Here is a 15,135-nt window from a genome sequence, read left to right as displayed (position 1 = left end):
CAGAAAAAGGGGTCCAGCTCCAGTTCTGTAGGACTACCTCCGTGAGGGAGTCAACTTGATTGTCCAGTCTGGAAATGGACTTCTCCAAATGACCTAAGTCTAAGTCTATCTGGGAATCCCTACTGCCAATAGCCTTTAAGTTACCCGCCCACTTGGGCGTGGCCTCTTATACTATTTATGCCAATGTAAAGCGTGCGTTCAGGCCTCTTTTCTGGCCGCAGGATTCAGTTGCTGTTCTCCATTCCAGCAGAGATTGTGACTTGTGAGTCTACCCCTAAATAAATAACCCTCTATTACTCTCAATTCTGAGCTAGTGTGGGATTTCTTTTAAGCATCCTTCTTCAGGGAACAGAGTTCCCTAACGTTTTGATTCCCAACAATCAAGGCTGAGGAGCCGATGGCAGTTTCAGCAGCTATTCCTGCTCCTAGTAAGATTGGGAACAGAACTGGCACCTGTTTGACCCTCATTAATGTTGAAGGCCAGCATGAGCTCTCTCCTCTTCTCCGTTATTGGCATATATCTGGGGGACAACATGGACCGATATATAGAAAGTGTGGGTGGTAGTGTGGGTGGTAGTGTGGGGGGTAGTGTGGGGGGTAGTGTGGGTATGACTCTCCAGAGAACTGGATGAGGCACATTTTGTCAAACTGTTAGTACAAGCAAGCCAGGTAGGTTCAGGGGCATGAAAGAATGTATAGTCCTCTTAGGCGAGTGTTGAGTCTTTAGGCATTAGAGTAAACCTTAGAAGGTGAGGAAACAAGATTGTAATTTGAGGACATGATGCAGGTACATTGTCCTTAGCAAGATGATTCATCAGCAGCAGGACATACATAACATTGCAGTCTCTACAGGCCTGATTTGCTAACTTCTATCCTGTAGCTGTTTTCATTGTTGTTAGTTTTTTACTTTTGGGGGGCCTGTTGACCGATGTTTCTGTCCCACCCGGTCCTTCAGTCATTCAGCCCCAAAGAAACACACAGAGATCTACATTAATTACAAAATGGTTGACCTAGTAGCTCAGGCATTTCTTACTAACTAATTCTTACATTTTATATTAGCTCATTATTCTTTTCTATATTAGCCACATGGCTCGGTACCTTATTCGACGAGGCAGTCACATCTTGCTCCTTCTGTGTCTGGGTGATGGCTTCAGACTGAGCTTTCCTCTTCCCAGATTTCTTCCGTTCTTGTTTGCCCCACCTCTACTTCCTGCCTGGTTCCCTGCCTATACTTCCTACCTGGCTACTGGATACTAATAAAAATCAGCATTTTATTAAAAATAATATGAGTGACAGGATAAAAGACCATTGTCCCACAGCAGGGGCCTGCCACCCAGCTCCCAAATAAATACATGGAGACCTGTTCTTACTTATGATTGCCTGGTCTTAGCTTGGCTTGTTTCTAGCCAGCTTTTCTTAACTTAACTGATCCCATATACCTTTTGTCTCTGGGCTTTTACACTTGCTTATTCTATACACATTTTTTTTCCTTCTTATTCTGTGACTGGCTGTTTGGCTGTGTGGCTGGCCCCTTTTCTTCTCCTTTTCTTTCCCCATCTCTTATTCTCTTCTTCCTATTTATTCTCTGTACCTTTCAGCCCCACCTATTTCCCCCCCTCACTATTATCCATTCAGCTCTTTATCAGACCAATCAGGTATTTTAGACAGGCAAAGTAACACAGTTTTACAGAATTAAACAAATGCAACATAAAAAAATGTAACACATCTTTGCATCATTAAACAAATGTCCCACAGCATAAACAAATGTAACACATCTTAAACTCATATTCCATGACACTGTCCGTCCCCTAGACCTCCACTGTTTCATCCCTGGAAGGAGCATAACGGGACAGAGGTCCACCTGAAAGTTTCCCATACCCAGCTTTTCTGTGTTCCCATGTCCAGGTTTGGGGTGGATGAAGATTGTGTATTCAAGTTAGTAAATTCTGGTAGGTCATATCTTTAAGGTGTCTGTGTCCATGTTTTGTTTTGTGTTTTGTGGGTTTTTTTTTTGCTTTTTTCTTGTTTTTTTTTTTTTTTTTTAAATTGGGATGATGAATCCAGGGACTGACAACAACCACTTTCACCGCAGTTGGCGTGGTTAGAAGAACTAGGTAGGGCCCCTTCCACACAGGGATCCTCCTTATCCAAATCAAGTCTTCTGGCTGGAAGTGGTAGGAAGGTTTGGAGGCGGGAGATGGCAGGGTTCCTTTCTCAATCCAGTCAATGCCCTGCCGGGGTGAGCTCCCTGCAAAACCAGCTCTGACTTGAGAAGGAATGATTAGAAATGGCTGCTGGGAAATATCTCAGGATTTGGGGAGGATGGGAAGTATTTCCCAAACATAACTGAAATGGTGTAAGCCCCTCCCAGTACAGAGTACACTGGGTCCTGAACAGGACAAAGGGGAGGAGGTTGGCCCAATTTTTGCCAGGTTCTGTGACTAATTTGATCAATTTCCTTAAGAGTTCTATTCATCCTCTCTATCTGTCCTAAGCTCTGTAGCCTATACGCTCAATATAATTTCTAATTAATATTTAATACCTTTGTCAGATTTTGAGACACTCTGGCCTTGAAGGCTGGGCCATTATTGGACTCCAAAGCTAGGGGAAGTCCAAAAGTAGGAATTATTTCCTGAAGAAGTTTCTTAGTAACTATTAGAGGTGTCTCTGTTCAAGTAGGGTAGCCTTCCATCCCTTCTAAGAATGTGTCTACAAACACTAGCAAGTATTTCTAGACCAAAACAGTAGACCCTATAAAACAGCTGATAAATTCTGTTCATATAAAGGCCCCTGCTGCATTAGAAGAATTTGATGGCCTGGAGCAGTGACTCTTTTCCCCTTTAGAATAAGAACCCCTTCCTCCCTACCCCTTCTCCTGCATTTCCTGTGTGCAATTCTTTTCAGATTAGCCAATCAGATAAGACAGTGAGGCTGTACCTCAGTCAGTGGGGGGTGGGGGGGTGGGGGGGGAGACTCAATCTCTACTTGAGTTAAATAGAAAGCCAAGTGTACTTCCTTCCTACCTGTCTGTTCTCTCTTTAGCGCACACCCTCTTTATCAAGAGCAAAGTGCTTTTCCAGACACTTCTGTTGGAATGGGTGGTCTCTTTTTTTCTTCTACAGCCTGAGTTTATTTCTAACACTAGGGAGGTGGGAGACACGAGAGGGGTTGCGAAGGGGGATGGATGTGATTAAAGTTCACTGTATGAAAATCCTCAAAGAGTTAATGACAGCATTGTTAAAAACGTAAATCTTAAAACAAAAAAGGAGAACACAATAGAACAAAGCGATTCTTTTTTTTAAAATTTTTTTTATTGAGAAAAGGAGAAAAAAAAAACAAGTTTCCACCTCCTCCCAGCCTCCCATTTCCTTCCCCCTCCTCTCACCCTTTTCCCCCTCCTCCCACCCTTCTCCCCCTCCCCCCACTCCTTTCCCCCTCCCTCTCCAGTCCAAGGAGCAGTCAGGGTTCCCTGCCCTGTGGTAAGTCCTAGGTCCTCCCCCCTCCGTCCATATCTAGGAAGGTGAACATCCAAACTGGCTAGGCTCCCACAAAGCCAGCACATTACGTAGGATCAAAACCCCGTGCCATTGTCCTTTGCGTCTCATCAGCCCTCATTGTTCGCCATGTTCAGAGAGTCCAGTTTTATCCCATGCTTTTTCAGTCACAGTCCAGCTGGCCTTGGTGAGCTCCCAATAGATCAGCTCCACTGTGTCAGTGGGTGGGTGCACCCCTCGTGGTCCCGACTTCTTTGCTCATGTTCTCCCTCCTTCTGCTCCTCATTGGGCCCTCTAGCATTATAGACGGAATGTATTCCAAGTTCCCAGAATTCCCCATGTTCTTTGTCTAGATATAGGTGCTTTCCTATGTTATAAACAAGAGAGTTACATGACAGAATATACAATTCTGGCTCCCAATACAGTCACATTAACGTTTAGAAGGCTCTTGATGATAGATAGGTGGGTTCTGTTTCCAAATGGACAAAGTATGGGGTTCTAAGGATGGCGTGTTCTGATTCTCATACCTTTTCCATTTGACTAGACTTCAGGGGAACCAAGTTCCTGGTCTGGAATTCAGGCATTGCTTTAAAAGATCTAGTTCAATCCCTGAGCTCCACCAGCCCCCAAACATCAATTCACTGCTCTGTCTTTGAGAGAAACCACTACCAGGGTTCCTGTGTTCCCTGCTGGATACTTTCCATATGAAAGGAGAAGTTGAGGTGCAAACCTAAGGTTTCAAAAGCATCAAAAGTCCTCTTTCTTAATGTCAGAGAAAGAACTCTACAATCTGGCTGTTTATACCTTTGCAGTCTGCAGAGGCAGCTGGCTGACTTCCAGGTAACGGTCCTCACCAGACTTGTAAGCCGCAGAAGTTAGCACGGACTCACAAAGCTGAGGACAAACAAGGTCCTAGAAAAATTGGGGATACTAAGAGCTGGTAGAGGAGCCCAGTGCATACATTTGAAGCTGGCTCCCGCAGTCCAGAGGACCAGGGGCCGGTTTCTTTCCTGGTTTGGTGAGTCTATAAATACCACTGTGGTTTACCAGCTTTGTATTTCTCCCACAGACACCTCCTTGTACCTACTGGCTCTTAACTTTGTACAATCTGCCAAACACCTGTCACAACGGGTTTGCTGTGACCGCCTCACTGGGATGTCTCTCAGGTGAGTACTAATCTGTTCATTTTGGTCTCCTAGTCTGATCCTCAGGGCACAGGAGAATCCCTAGCTCAGAATGCCAGATTGGGGCTTGATTCCTGTCCTCTGGCTCTGGTACCCTGTGCCAGGCCACAACAAGCCTCCACTGCTTCTCTCCAGGCAGTGAGGTGGCTGCAGACACCGCAGGTCCTGAAATCATAGAGACCCAAGATCAAATTTTACCTCTGCTTACTTACCTGTAACTTTGGGCAAGGATTGCCAGGCCTTGGCGTGTTGCTTGCAAAATACCAGTGTTAGAAAGAAGCTTGGGGTAACAAGAAAAGAGAACGAGACTCACATTTTAGTGTCCAGACAAAGCAAACATTAGTCCTGGTCAAGAGGGTGTTCTATGGACCTCAAACACACCAGGGCAGGAAGCACAGTTGGTTTTGAATCTAACTCTCGTAGAGACTGACTTTACCCCATTGGCTGGGGTCTGACATCAGAGCTTAAAATTTAGCTGCTGTAAAAAGAACCTGGGTGAAGGGAAGAAAGGAAACCAGGATGGGGTTAGCCATTTAATTTACTTATGCTCTCACAATGCAGCAGGACCTTGGTATAAACAAAGACTTTACTGGGTGGGAGGGTGTTAAGATATTTGTATGAAGGTGGAGGTGGCAAAAAGCTTTGAATTCTTTTTGTTGCAAACAACAAGGTTTATGGTGTTTGATGGTGAACACTCATATTTAATGTTTTATACCCCGGGAAAATTCCTCTGCTAGGGGCTTGCCTGCGGATTTAATTAGGGCCATAACCCCCTACAGCTCTCCTCGGATCTCGACCAGGCCACCAGCATCTGTTGGAGCAAGTACTGTGTCTCAGTCACTAGGCGTCCTTTACTTCAGTCCCCACATTCGTGCTTTGTTTACAATCAAACTTTTAAAAGAGGAAAAAAATGAACCAAAGATTCCCACACACCAGTCCCTAGCCGGCAAACAGAGCTGGCTGCTGGGGCGGTTCAGCTTGGCCCCTGCACTCGGCGGCAGCTCTCTGCTGCCTTCTGCCTTTCCAATGAGGAACTGTTCTGTGCACCTTGGAATCCAAAAGCTAAAGGCAGGAAATGGAAACTGAAAGTCAACGGAGAACCAGAAAACGAAACTGTTCTCTCTTTTCTCTCTCTCTCTCTCTCTTTGCCAGAATTGAGCAAGACAGCAAGCTTCTCACTATGCCTGGACCTCAGCTTTCACCTCCAACGTCATTCTCAGATCCCAGTACCTGGGATCAGATGTTTCAAGAGCTGATTCAGGAAGAGAAACCCAGGGCCAAGTGGACCTTGCAGCTGGATAAGAATATTTTGCTGGATGACTTGACCAAGGGATGGAGGCAGTACCAGCAGGAAGGAGTTGGCTGGTGAGTGGGGGTTGGGCAGATTGTCGGTCCTCCTGAAGGTCCCACTCAGCGCAGAATAGCCACTGCCAATTTGCTCTCTTATAAAAAAAAAAAGAGGAGAACAAATGTGACTGGGTGGGTCCCCCAGTCTTCTGTGGTTACGGGGCTGGTTGGGGGCCCCTAGACGCCAACCCTCCACCTTGTTTAATGCAGGAAATCTTTCTGTCCTACCAGGTCTACTTACTATAATAGTTCTGGAGTCTGTGGAGCTGTGGAGAGTACCTCCAAATTTTTCCCAAATTGTTCCAACCTTTTCTCTTTTTATTGAATCTCCAGCTAGAACAGGTCTGGCCTTGGATCCAGCTGCTTACCCCTCTTATCAAGAGAAAACATAATAAAATACTTACGATGGAGAAATAGATTTATCTACAATTTGGGTCCAAATGGGGGTCAGGGCTGTTCTTAACCTGTCTCTGTCTTCCACGCAGCAGTGTTGGCGTTCATAGAAACAACGAGACAGAATCGGAATGAGCATGTTACCAGAAATGTTGGGGGTCCCCTCTATAGGTACTTGATGACACCAGGGGAAGTAAGCATCCTTCTTGGTGTTCTTAATTTCTTCAGCAAAAGAATCTTACAACGGACAGGACACTCAAATGGAAGCTTGAGGGCCATTTTATTTGTTTCAAAGTAAAGCCATTGGGTAGGCAAGCTATAAATCTCAGTGGCTGCCTGGGGGAGGGGAATGAAGAAGGGGCAGAAGGCCCTACCCTATGAGTTAAGTTGCCGCGGAGCTGTGCCATGGTAGATGGCCACACGGCAGGGGTGGGACATAAAGAGAACAAGTAAGCAAGGCCGGTGTCACAGAAAGCATATGTAGGACCGAGGTGGCAAGGAGAAAGGGGAAAGTTATGTTTGCCTGAGTAATTCAGAAAAGTGAACAGACTCGTGAAACCAGGCAAGGAGAGCTACTGAGCTGGGTTTTGTAAGCTGCGGCCATAAGGAGCCGGAATTCTGGGAAGGAAATTACAATATCATTAAAAGGATATCCCACGTTATCCCTCTAACATGTGATAAGTACTGAATCCCTAGTCATTGGATATCCTCTGCTGCCCATGTAATAAGCCAATCAAGCTTAATAAATTAATAATTAATTTAAATTAATAAATAATTAATAATAATAATTAATAAATTAATAAATCCAGGTTTAATAAACAGAGCAGAGCAAAGCAGCTACTGGGTGACTCTTGGGAAAGCAGGGAAGGAATCACATGGCAAATATGACAACCAGGTCTTAAATAGCCTGCATGCATTAAATATCCCAAGTAGCCCAGGGGAGGGGCTGATTCTTGGTGGGCTTTCTCAGGGGTGGGTTTTGGAGGGGACAGCTGAGGGCGAGGTTTGCAGAGCAGCTCCAGGGGATAACCCCAACAGCATGGCTTAAGGTGAACCCATCTTCTCAGGCGTGGTCGGTCAATTAGCTAGGTGCTTGGCTGATCCAGCTGAAATGTTACCTGTCTACCCAGATCAGAGATTCTATTCTCTTGACAAAAAGGAGTTTGCTCTTAATGGGCCTTTATTACTATTCTAACTCATAGATTTAGTTGTGGAATCTGCGAGATTTGACCGTCTCTGGAGACACAAATATCTTACTCAGGGGCCAGAACTTCTAGGGCAAGCCCTCTCCACTCCCAGCGTGGCATTTCCTGCAGGGAGCTGGAATTGAAAAATGGAGGGCAGGGGAGGGGAGGGAGAGTCAAATTTTGAGGGAGTCTCCTATATTAACACTGACCAGTCCCTTCAGGCTATAGTAAGACTCCTTGCCTGACCCCTGCTCAGGGCTACTTCTTAAGAGTCAACTAAATACAAGCAGCCATACGGCACATTGTTTTACAGAAAGCCTGTGGATAAAAAGAGAGAAAGCTAAAGCCCAGGCCCAAGTGTCTGAGGAACACCCTTTCTTTATCGGCTGCCCTCCCTGCGGTCCCAGTCAAGCTCCAGGTTGTAGGGAACAGTTTTTCTTACCTTGTCAGGACAGTAAGAATGGCTGGCCTGGGAAGCTAAACCCCTGTCTCTAGAACTCTAGGGCCTTTTCCAGGGCCCCTAGGGTCCGCAGTTCTTTCCGACCCCCTCATCTGTGCTGCTGCCTGCTCACCCTTACCCTATCTCAAGCACAGTGTGCCCTACCCCATATGAGCCTCAGGCAAGACATTTCCACACATTCTAATCTGTCCCTAAGATGTTGCTCAGTAGAGGTACGCGCTGTAGTAGGTAGATGAATAAGGTTGGTTTGCACGGCCTCGGCTGAGGACAGAACCCTCCCCCACTTGCTTTGTATATCCCAAATTGTGTGTACATTTTATTATTCGCTTTTCTTATAGTACCTGTGAGGAATGACCTACAGAGGAAGAGAACCAACACCGAAAGGCAGCAGTATTGCCTGCCTCTCGATAGGCAGTTTATAGAAGTTTTGTGTCATCGTGAAGAACGTTTTATGCACATAAGAACAATTCTCTTTTGTGTGTGTGTGTGTGTATATGTGTGTGTGTGTGTGTGTAACAGCTCTGACACTCCTGGAACTCACTTTGTAGACCAGACTGGCCTCGAACACAAATCTGCCTGCCTCTGCCCTCCTAGGTCTGAGATTAAAGGCGTGTACTGTCACTGACTCCCTTCAAATTCTCTTCTTTTTAAGACTTCCAGAGAGGCTTTTACTATCAAAGATGCAGGCTCAGTAGTAACAGGAAAGCATCTAAAACACAGTGCCCCTTGTTCTTGCTTCTCTGTGACCAGGTCATTCAAAACCATATGAAAGGGATTCCTAGAATTCCTTAGCTGACCATTGTCTCTCAGACCTGAGCTAAGGAAACCATGGGCTTCTTTGTTCTGTCTACAGGTTCCAGTGTTCCATATGCAACAGACACTGGATTTCTGCCCAAGTGAAGATCCTGTGCCACATGTATTACGAGCCTAGGAAACTTCAGGGCCGGGTGCTCATGAGGATCTTTGCTCAGAGGTGCCAGAAGTGTTCTATGGCTAAATTTGAGAATCCTAGGTTCTCTGAAGAGAGCATCCAAAGAATTCTGGAGAAGCTGGTTAGTCATATTGTGCAGAAATACTATGGACATGGCCTCAAGAAAATAACATCAACTTCAAAAGAGAGGGTGCTTTTGGATGGACCCCATGACAGAGCCAATTGTGAGGCATGCACTCTGGACCCCCATGGAGGGTGTGCATACAAAGCAAAGCCACTCAAATCCCCATCTCCTCCACCAAAGAGCTGCAGTTCTTTCCCACCCCAGAGCCACGGTTCTTCCCCACCAAAGAGCCACAGTTCTTTCCCACCACAGAGCCACGGTTGTTCCCCACCAAAGAGCCACAATTCACCCCCACCACAGAGTCCCAATTTTTTATCTCAGCCTGCAAGCACATATTCTGAAAATGTGCATGTTCAGGAACAAAGAGAGCCCAATATCGGAGGGCTTTTTGCGGCTTTGTCTCTTGGAGCAATTATCCTTATTCGTCTAATCTTTCTGTAATAGACTTATCATCTTGTTTTAATTCTAGAGTTATCCATAAAATGGATGTCATTTTACCATGACAATGACTTGATTTGAGATCAAGAAAGGCCAAGTATGTAAAATAAACCTGATTTCCTGGACGGGCTCTGAAAATAGCCTAGAACATGACATATACACAATGGAGTTTAAAAGAAATTCCTGCTAAGTCACTGAACCATCTGTATTTGCTTGCTCACTTATTGTTATCAAGTTATATTGATTAAATCTTGACAAGGTCATGAGTATTATTGTAAATGTACTGTGACAGACTGAATAATGCTCCCCCCACCAAAACTGCCCTTACCCTACCTTCTAGAACTTGTGACTGTGCTATAGTATTTTGAAGAATGGATATTGGAGACATGATAAAATTAAAAGATCTTGGGGTAAATTGTCTTGCATTCTCAGGTTGAATAACAAGAGGTTCTTCTGTTTATCTTTTCATCAGAAGATTAACCTGAAAGGCTTGGCCTCTGGGTGATGGTGCTATGGAAGGGCATGTGAAGTTTATGGCGTGGTGCTGTGAACTGATCCTTCTGTGCTCTGTGAATATGCAGTACTCTCATTGGTTAATAAAAGAACTGACTGGCAGGTAGCCAGTATGGGTGTTACAACCAAGCTAAGGATGCTGGGATGCAGAAGGGCAGCATTGTGGGAGTTGCCAGCCAGATGAGAACAAGTCAGAAACACAAAATAGAAGTAAAAGTCACGAGCCCTGGGGCAGCACATAGATTAATAGAAATAGATTAGGTTGTAAGAAATAGTAACAAGCCTGAGCTATCAGTTGAGCATTTCTATTTAATATATGCCTCAGTGTGTTTATTTGGGGGTTGCTGGCAGGATAGAAACTTTGCCTACAAATGGCATTCCAATGTGGAGCCAGAATTTCCACAAAAGACCCGAGAAAGCTTTACAAAAAGGTTCTAAACACACAGACATAGAGCCAAAGGCATCTGTCTAGTTTCATGTCTCTCATGCCAGCTGTGGTACAGGGTCGCATCTCCTGGCCGCTGCCTGCAATCTTGAGCTGCCAGTGCACCCTGGGATGGGCTGAGTGGCAGGTTCCTGCAGTCTCTCAGGCTGGCTATGAGCACAGTCATATACAGAAAAGTGGCTCTTGGCAGCTGCCTGTGGGAAGAGCTAGCCACCGTGCACTGAGCTAAGCTACACCTGACATATTTTAAGATTCGTCTCATGAGGCAAAAAAAAAAAAAAAATCACAGATACACAGTAAAGACAGATTCAGATAGAAAAAAAACCTCTAAACAGGTTACAGTGTGTTTAAAAATATACGTAGGATTTGGAGAGATAAGAGAAGGTATAGAGGGCTGGAGAGATGGCTCAGTGGTTAAGAGCATTGCCTGCTCTTCCAAAGGTCCTGAGTTCAATTCCCAGCAACCACATGGTGGCTCACAACCATCTGTAAAGAGGTCTGGCGCCCTCTTCTGGCCTTGAGGCATACAGACAGAATATTGTATACATAATAAATAAATAAATATTTTATAAAAAAAGAGAAGGTATAGAGAGTCATAAAAAAGAAATATATAGTTTTAAAATAATAAAGTGCTTAAAAAGTGGGTAAAGTAATATAAAAGAAAAAGCTATGCAAAGACAGGACATACAAAGAAAGTCTGAATTCTGTATGTTACTGTTTGTGTTGTCTTTCAATATTTCAGCTGCCAAAGGACACTGGATTATAAAAACTGCTAGATAAAACACAACCTATATATTTTAAAAATGTGTTGAGTTCAAAATTTAAGTCAAAAGGTGTGTTACTTTGGGGGAGAGGTTATGCTTTTATTTTCACAGAAGATGTGGATTCATTCCAGGTTAAAGATGATCAGGTTTGGTTGAGGAAGACCCCCTGAAATTCTGACTGCAGACATAGAGAAATAGACCTTGAAGAATGACAAGACCTGTGTTATATATTTTGCCTATTCAAATACATAACCAAAAAAATCATCTTTTGCTGACTTATGTACAATGCACAGTCTATGCTTGTATTAATGCAGGTATGTATGTTACCTTTAAAAGTTTATGTATTTTCAGAGCAAAGAAACCAGACACCAATGGAAATGAATGGTTCAGGTGATCCAGCATTCAAAACAACCTGAAGGCTGCTGACAGATGACTCAGCCTCACAGAATACTCCAGCCAAGGCCTAGCAATTATCTTGATTTTTCTCAAGGGTCCTCTAAAGATACCAGCAGCCCCAGACAATGGGAAGCAGTCTAGAGGAAACAAAGCCCACGTCCCCAAAATATGAATTATGAATGTTTATTATTATTTAAAGGGATTGGTTGTAAATTGTTATTGGTAATAGTCAGAAAAAAAAAGCTGAACAAAGGAGATTTGATTTAGGGATCTTGTTCTGAAAAGAAAAAGAGGGGGTATATAAGTGATAGGATAAAAGGGTAGATTATTGAATTTACTTTTAAACTAAAAAGACTAGTCTTAAATATTTTACACTGGTATATATTTTAGTCTATTAATATACATTTAAAGTTAATTTTTGTTATACTGTATGTATGTTTCTGGTTTTGTTTAAGGTATATCTATATAACTCATACCTATACAGCTCATTTAAAAATATAATGTATAATTAAGAAATACTAGTTATTAGTTATCTATAAGAATCAAACTTACAATCCTATTAGGCATGTTTTCAAGGTTAAACAGATATATTTACATAAATAGTTGGTCTTCAAACACTTCAAAGACCTACAGAATATGGTATTTAAGATAGCATAAGACTTTCCTTGACAGTGTTGACAGGAAAATGTTACAGGTGTAAAGTTGCAGAGATGTCCTGACTTATCAGGAAGCCAGGATATACTTAGAGCTGTAATAGGACAGAGAGTCTGGAGGGATAGAGCCGCAATAAAACAGTTCTGGAGGGGTAGAGACCCAGTAGGACATCTCTGGAGGTTGAAGCCACATAGGACAGCTCAGCTCAGAAGGGGTAGAGACCCAATAGGACAGCTCTGGAGCTGCAATAGGGCTGCTCAGCCTTGGAGGACAGTTGTCTTGACTATAGGGAAATCAGGCTACCTAGAGCCACAATAGCTCAGCCCTGGAAGAAAGGTGGAAGCCAGGCTGCCTGGAGCTGGGGTGTGGTGGGAGAAGGTCTCCCGGAAGGTATAGCAACCATGCTCTTCTCCTGTAGAGCTGCTACAGCTGCGCTCTGCTCTGTTCCCGCATAGCTATCTGCTTCTTCTCCATCCCAAGATGTTGTTACTTCTTTTGGTAACACTCTGCTATAAGGGAAGCCACTGCAGAAATGTAGCAATCTCCTCCACTTCTGGTGAAAAGTTGTTACTTTTTCTGCTTGACCTTGCTCATCCTCCCCTTAAAGAGCATTCTAGCAAGGTTCTTCTGTTCTGCTCTGCCTTGCTCAGTCCCCCTAACAGAGCATCTTAAAGTTTTCCAGCTCAGTGCCCTAAGGGACGTCCCAGCCAGGTTCCTCTATTCTGCACTGGTGAATGAAGATAGTCACCTAAGACTCTTTTGAGAAAGAGATTTATTTGGGAAGGAGGAGTCCAAGAGAGTAGCTGCCCCTGCCAGGGAGGGATAAATGGTGACCCTTAACTGAATGGGCAGTGAGGCTTATATAGGGCTTCTTAGGGGCAGACTTTTCCCCAGGAAGAAGAGGGGTTGGTTAGTTTTGCCGTGCTCAAGAATTGGTTAGTTTAGTTGGTCATGGGCAGAGATGGATCTGATTTCATGGCCAAACTGTTTCTTTCACTGATCCATTTTAGCTTTTTTGACTCTAATCTTAGAACCAGGGCATTTTTTTCCCCCACTGACTCTAATCTTAGGGACAAAGTGTGTTTCTTTGACATTAGTTTCAGAATCAGGGCATGTTTCTTTGATTCTGGGTTCAAGGACAAAGATGTTCCTTTCCCTGGCTCTGGGCTCAAATCCAGGGTGTGTTTCTTTCACTGGCTCTGAGTTCAGACTCAGGGTGCTCAGTGATTGGTTGTTTCCTGCTCCAGTTGTCCCTTTACCCTTCCTCTGGCAGCTCTAGTTCACTCCAGAGAAGATAATTAGCATTAAAATAACTCTGTATGGAGTTTATTATCTTCATAAGAAAAGCTAGCCATTTGGACGAAGAAACTGCCATTGCCTCAATTGCTGATAGTATTCTGTCCAAATTGGACCAGGAGGAAAAGAAAGCAACTGCCAAACTTTAAAAAGACAAGGCAGGACAGGCCTTCAAAATTCCTGTATCACAGAAAAGTCTATCATATACTATAGGCCTTCAGGCTGAAGGTGGATGCCTCACTGTCACAGAAGAACCAAGGGTGACCACTCAGACAGCCAGATGTCCCTGTCATTAGGTTAACATTTCACCTTTCTGGGGTCTTTGATGGAGCTGAAGACTAGATAGTCATAGTTAAAGTTTTCCTTAGTTATGATAAAAGGTAAATTAGGTATGAAACTCTAGACTCACAAAGATAAGATAAATAATAAGAGTATTTTCTTTAAATTTGCCAAATACAACTGGACAAGATATTATAACTGTAATTATTAGTTAATAACTGTTTTTTATTATATATAATTTTGCTATGTTAAGGATATAATCTTCCTTTTTAATTAGATAAAAGGGGGAAATGCTATGGGATAATCCTTCTGTATCCTATAAATATGTATTGCTTTCATTGGATAATAAAAGAACTGACTGGCAGTTGGCCAGACAAGAAGTATAGGTGTGACAACCAAACAAAGGATGTTGGGTAAAGAAGGGCAGAGTCTTGGGAGTCACCAGTCAGAAACAGAATGTGTTGGACACACAAAATGGGATAGAGGTCAAAGCCATGAGCCTTGGGGCATCACATAGATGAATGGAGATGGGTTAAGTTGGAAGAGCTTGTTAACAACAAGCCTAATCTATCAGTTGAGTGTTTATAATTAATATAAACCTCAGAGTATTTATTTGGGAGCTGCTGGTGGGACAGAAACTTCTGCCTATGACATGGGCTTTGAGGGTGTGGATTGCTAGGGCATGTTCTTGTAAGCATCCTGAGCCATTCATCCTTCTCCTTCTCTTCCTAATTACCATGAGGTGAGCATCTTCCTTCTTCCTGCACTAACCTCCATGATAATCTGCCTCGGCACAGGTCCCAGAACAACAGAGTCAAGTAACCATGCTAATGCTTGCAAGATGGAACTCAACTAACTATGTCCTTCCTGAAGGAACTTGCTCTCAGATATTTTACCAAAGCAAGGGAAATCTGAGAAATACAAGTCCTAGTAAGTGGGAGGCAACAGGATCAACACCAGGAGAGATTTGAGGATAGAAGCACAGGTTGGAATGATGTGTTTCAAAAATGAAGGAAGGGTTCACCAAAAAAAAAGTAGAGGTCAGCTTCTGTCTGAAACCGCAGGCAGGTACAGAAATGGGCCCTTCCTTGGAGCCCGCCATCACATGAATTTAAGTTTTAGCCATATTCATTTTTAGTGTACGTGCGTGTGTGTACACCTCTCTCTCTCTCTCTCTCTCTCTCTCTCTCTCTCTCTCTCTCTCTCTCTCTCTCTGTACACATCATGCCA

General features: G+C 43.7%; 1 protein-coding gene across 2 annotated transcripts; it reads left to right on the top strand.

Moving 5' to 3' along the window:
* The first annotated feature begins 4,572 nt into the window (after nucleotides 1-4,572).
* On the top strand, nucleotides 4,573-14,285 carry Rtp4 (receptor transporter protein 4). Of its 2 annotated transcripts, XR_012910096.1 has the most exons (4): nucleotides 4,573-4,660; nucleotides 5,831-6,043; nucleotides 8,919-10,900; nucleotides 11,100-14,285. XR_012910096.1 is itself a non-coding variant. In XM_075967711.1 (3 exons), exons 1-3 carry the CDS (start codon nucleotides 4,650-4,652, stop codon nucleotides 9,559-9,561), a joined length of 867 nt encoding a protein of 288 aa, XP_075823826.1. In that variant the 5' UTR covers nucleotides 4,573-4,649; the 3' UTR covers nucleotides 9,562-14,285. The 2 variants fall into 2 exon arrangements, 1 of the variants encoding a protein (XP_075823826.1); XM_075967711.1 differs by having other exon boundaries at nucleotides 8,919-14,285.
* Nucleotides 14,286-15,135: the final 850 nt, after the last annotated feature.

Source organism: Microtus pennsylvanicus, chromosome 1 (genome assembly GCF_037038515.1).
Source record: "Microtus pennsylvanicus isolate mMicPen1 chromosome 1, mMicPen1.hap1, whole genome shotgun sequence".
NCBI classification, from domain to species: Eukaryota; Metazoa; Chordata; class Mammalia; order Rodentia; family Cricetidae; genus Microtus; species Microtus pennsylvanicus.
Note: the sequence above shows the minus strand (reverse complement) of the source record. Positions and strands in the feature narration are given on the sequence as shown.